The sequence below is a fragment of the Nannochloropsis gaditana genome, assembly GCF_000240725.1.
Source record: "Nannochloropsis gaditana CCMP526 unplaced genomic scaffold scaffold161, whole genome shotgun sequence".
Taxonomy (NCBI): domain Eukaryota; class Eustigmatophyceae; order Eustigmatales; family Monodopsidaceae; genus Microchloropsis; species Microchloropsis gaditana.
Window position 1 is genome coordinate 13,840 of NW_005803792.1, and position 2,510 is coordinate 16,349.

At 56.1% G+C, this 2,510-nt stretch overlaps 1 protein-coding gene across 1 annotated transcript; it reads left to right on the plus strand.

Annotated features, from left to right (window-relative positions):
* Positions 1–1,329: 1,329 nt before the first annotated feature.
* Positions 1,330–2,508, plus strand: NGA_0645800 (uncharacterized protein; the record flags this gene model as incomplete). The annotated part of the gene is made up of 3 exons (XM_005855581.1): positions 1,330–1,635; positions 1,795–1,954; positions 2,195–2,508. Coding segments are annotated over 3 exons (780 nt in total), but the record flags the coding sequence as incomplete, so codon positions are not given.
* Between the last annotated feature and the right edge of the window lie 2 nt (positions 2,509–2,510).

Sequence of the window (2,510 nt, forward strand, 5' to 3'; positions counted from 1 at the left end):
AACCCCATATCCCCACTCACCCAAGACTTCCGGCGCCCGGCGCTTGTGCCTCCCGCCCCGCTTACTTGTCGCCCTGCTTGAGGCCTCTGGGAGGACGGGCCTGGCGGTTTGGTAGGACCTCCGCTCGCCCCACTCACAGTTTCTGTGGACTCCAGCGAGGCTTTGATAGCCAAGCGCAGAGACATCTCGCTCTACGGAAATGCAACGAGGAGGAGGGGGGAGGAGGGAGGGAGGGATGAGGGTGATTTATTGAAAAATCTGCCTGGAGTACATTTCAGGCGGCCGTTGCCTCATTCAGAGCCAAATTGTCGCATGGTGCATGTGTAGACATCTAATGCATCTGATGCTGCGACAGAAGCTCCCGTGGGAAGGGTGCCTAAGGTCGAACAGCCTGTCACGGCACATCGAAAGGGGGGCGGCCGCTGTGCTCACACAGGCGGGCCCGTGACAGTCCTCCGTGCTGTAAGAGTCGTGGCACGAAAATCCTGGCTTAAGTAGCATCACACTCTACATCCTTATGTTCCACTGCGAGCATTGGTTGCCCAGTAGTTATTCTGACGGATCCATTGGCCGTGATTATGCGACTAAACGTGTGCGCCCGGGCGGGCCACGGCCGACACCGGCTTAGAAGCCGTCACCTCCCTCTTTAAGAGACAAGACCAGCACAAAACGCCCACGGGCATGGCATCACATGGACCATACGACTGGGAAGATAAACGAAGGAAACGGAATTGGTACAGTGCGCGTGGCATGCCGGAGGAAGAAATCACATGATAATTACGACGGCTGTATCATTACCGGCACGGCGCGAACGGCCTGTGCCCGGTCGTGTGAGATTTTGTTCCATTATTGAGCCCCTGAAGACACCAAGCGCGCCCGCAAGCACGCATGTTCTATCGTATGCACGGTTCTCAGGTTCAGTGAATGGAGGCTAAGGACCAGCACGTGGAGAGTTAATGCCTTCAGTATCACAATCCACGGCGCTTAGTTCGAGTTTCGGAAGAAGAAAGAAGGAAGCATTATGAAAGAGGCTGTTCCTGTGCCTTACATGCGCAACAGGTCATTAAATGTGCAAATGTAACCATGACTGTTCTCATGCAAATACTGAGCTTTTTGGAAGGGACGCATGATTTTTCCATGTCGGAGCATGGAGAGATGGTGCATTATTCCTTTCCTTTCCACGCGCCCCCCCTCCCCCGGACAGACTAGCCGGCTCTCTTTCTCCTTGGGAGTGAATGGGACATTTTCTCACGTGCATCTTGTTTTGATGCCATTCTTAGAATATACACTTACAGTCGTGGTCCCCCTTTTCTCTTCTCTTTGCTTCAGATGGCCTCAAGTGCCCCGCCCTCTGGCGGCACGGCCCCCTCTCCCATCGCCTCTGTGAAGGAATGGTACCACAATTGGTGCGCCTCCACACCCTTCATCACACGCAGCACTCTTCATCTCCTCCTTGCCCTCTATGCACTCTCATGGGTCGTGGATCTGACGGCATACCTGGCCAACATCCCGTACATGAGCATCTACAAGCTGCAGCTCTGGCGGCCTTTCCTCTCTCCCTTTTACACCGAGGGCTTGCTCTCTGTGTTGTTTCTCTGCTTGTCCCTGGGAGGGATGGCCACCACGCTCGAGCAGGTGGGCAGGAGATGGGGTTGAGGGCATGCCTGGGAGGGCCTAAGAAGAGGCAGAAATGCGGCGATCTTGTCACTATTGCTCAGTCTTACTTGATAGACTCACATTTGGTCCGTTTTTCCTGCATTTCTTCCTTTTCCCCGCCATATTTTCGCTTCCCAGGCCAAGGGCAGTACCTCTTTCCTGTGTCTGATGGCGGCCATCTCCTTCCTCACAAACTTCCTCTTCCTCCTGATCTGTCTCCTCCTCTCCGTGCTTCAGCCCTCAGCGCTTTACCTCTCGGCAGGATCTTTCTGGATCGTCGTTCTTGGCCTTCTGACAGGTGTATATACCGCGAGGGAGCAAGGCAGGGAGCGAGATGGGGGTTACTAGAGGGTACTAGAGGGTCTGTCGAAGGGAAAGAGCTAGGCGGAAGGGCCGGGGGAGGTTTTCGGGCATGACGAGGACTTCTATTTCTTAGTCACTCCTATAGACCGAATTCAAGGATCTAGCAAGCTGTGTGTGCAACATTGATCCAACCCTTCCTCCCCCCCTCCCCCTTTTTTCCTTTCCCCTCTCCCAGTCGACTGCCTCGCCTCCAACCTCCCTACCCGGCAGCTCTTCGGCCTGCCCTGTCAGATCCCCTCCCTCTACTTCCCCCTCCTCCTCTTCCTTCTGTTCTCCCTCTTCGCGGGCCCCCGCCTCGACCTGGGTCTCGCCGTGGGAGTAGGCTACCTGGTAGGATGGGGCTACCTGGACGTGTTGCTTCCTCCCCTTGCCTGTCTGACCCGATGGGAAGAGGGGCGAATTGGCTCGTGGCTGGGGTCGAGGACGGGGTTTGTGTCTGCGGCAGCAGCGAGGGGGGCGGAGGCGTGGTTGCCAACAGTGGTGGGCGAGGG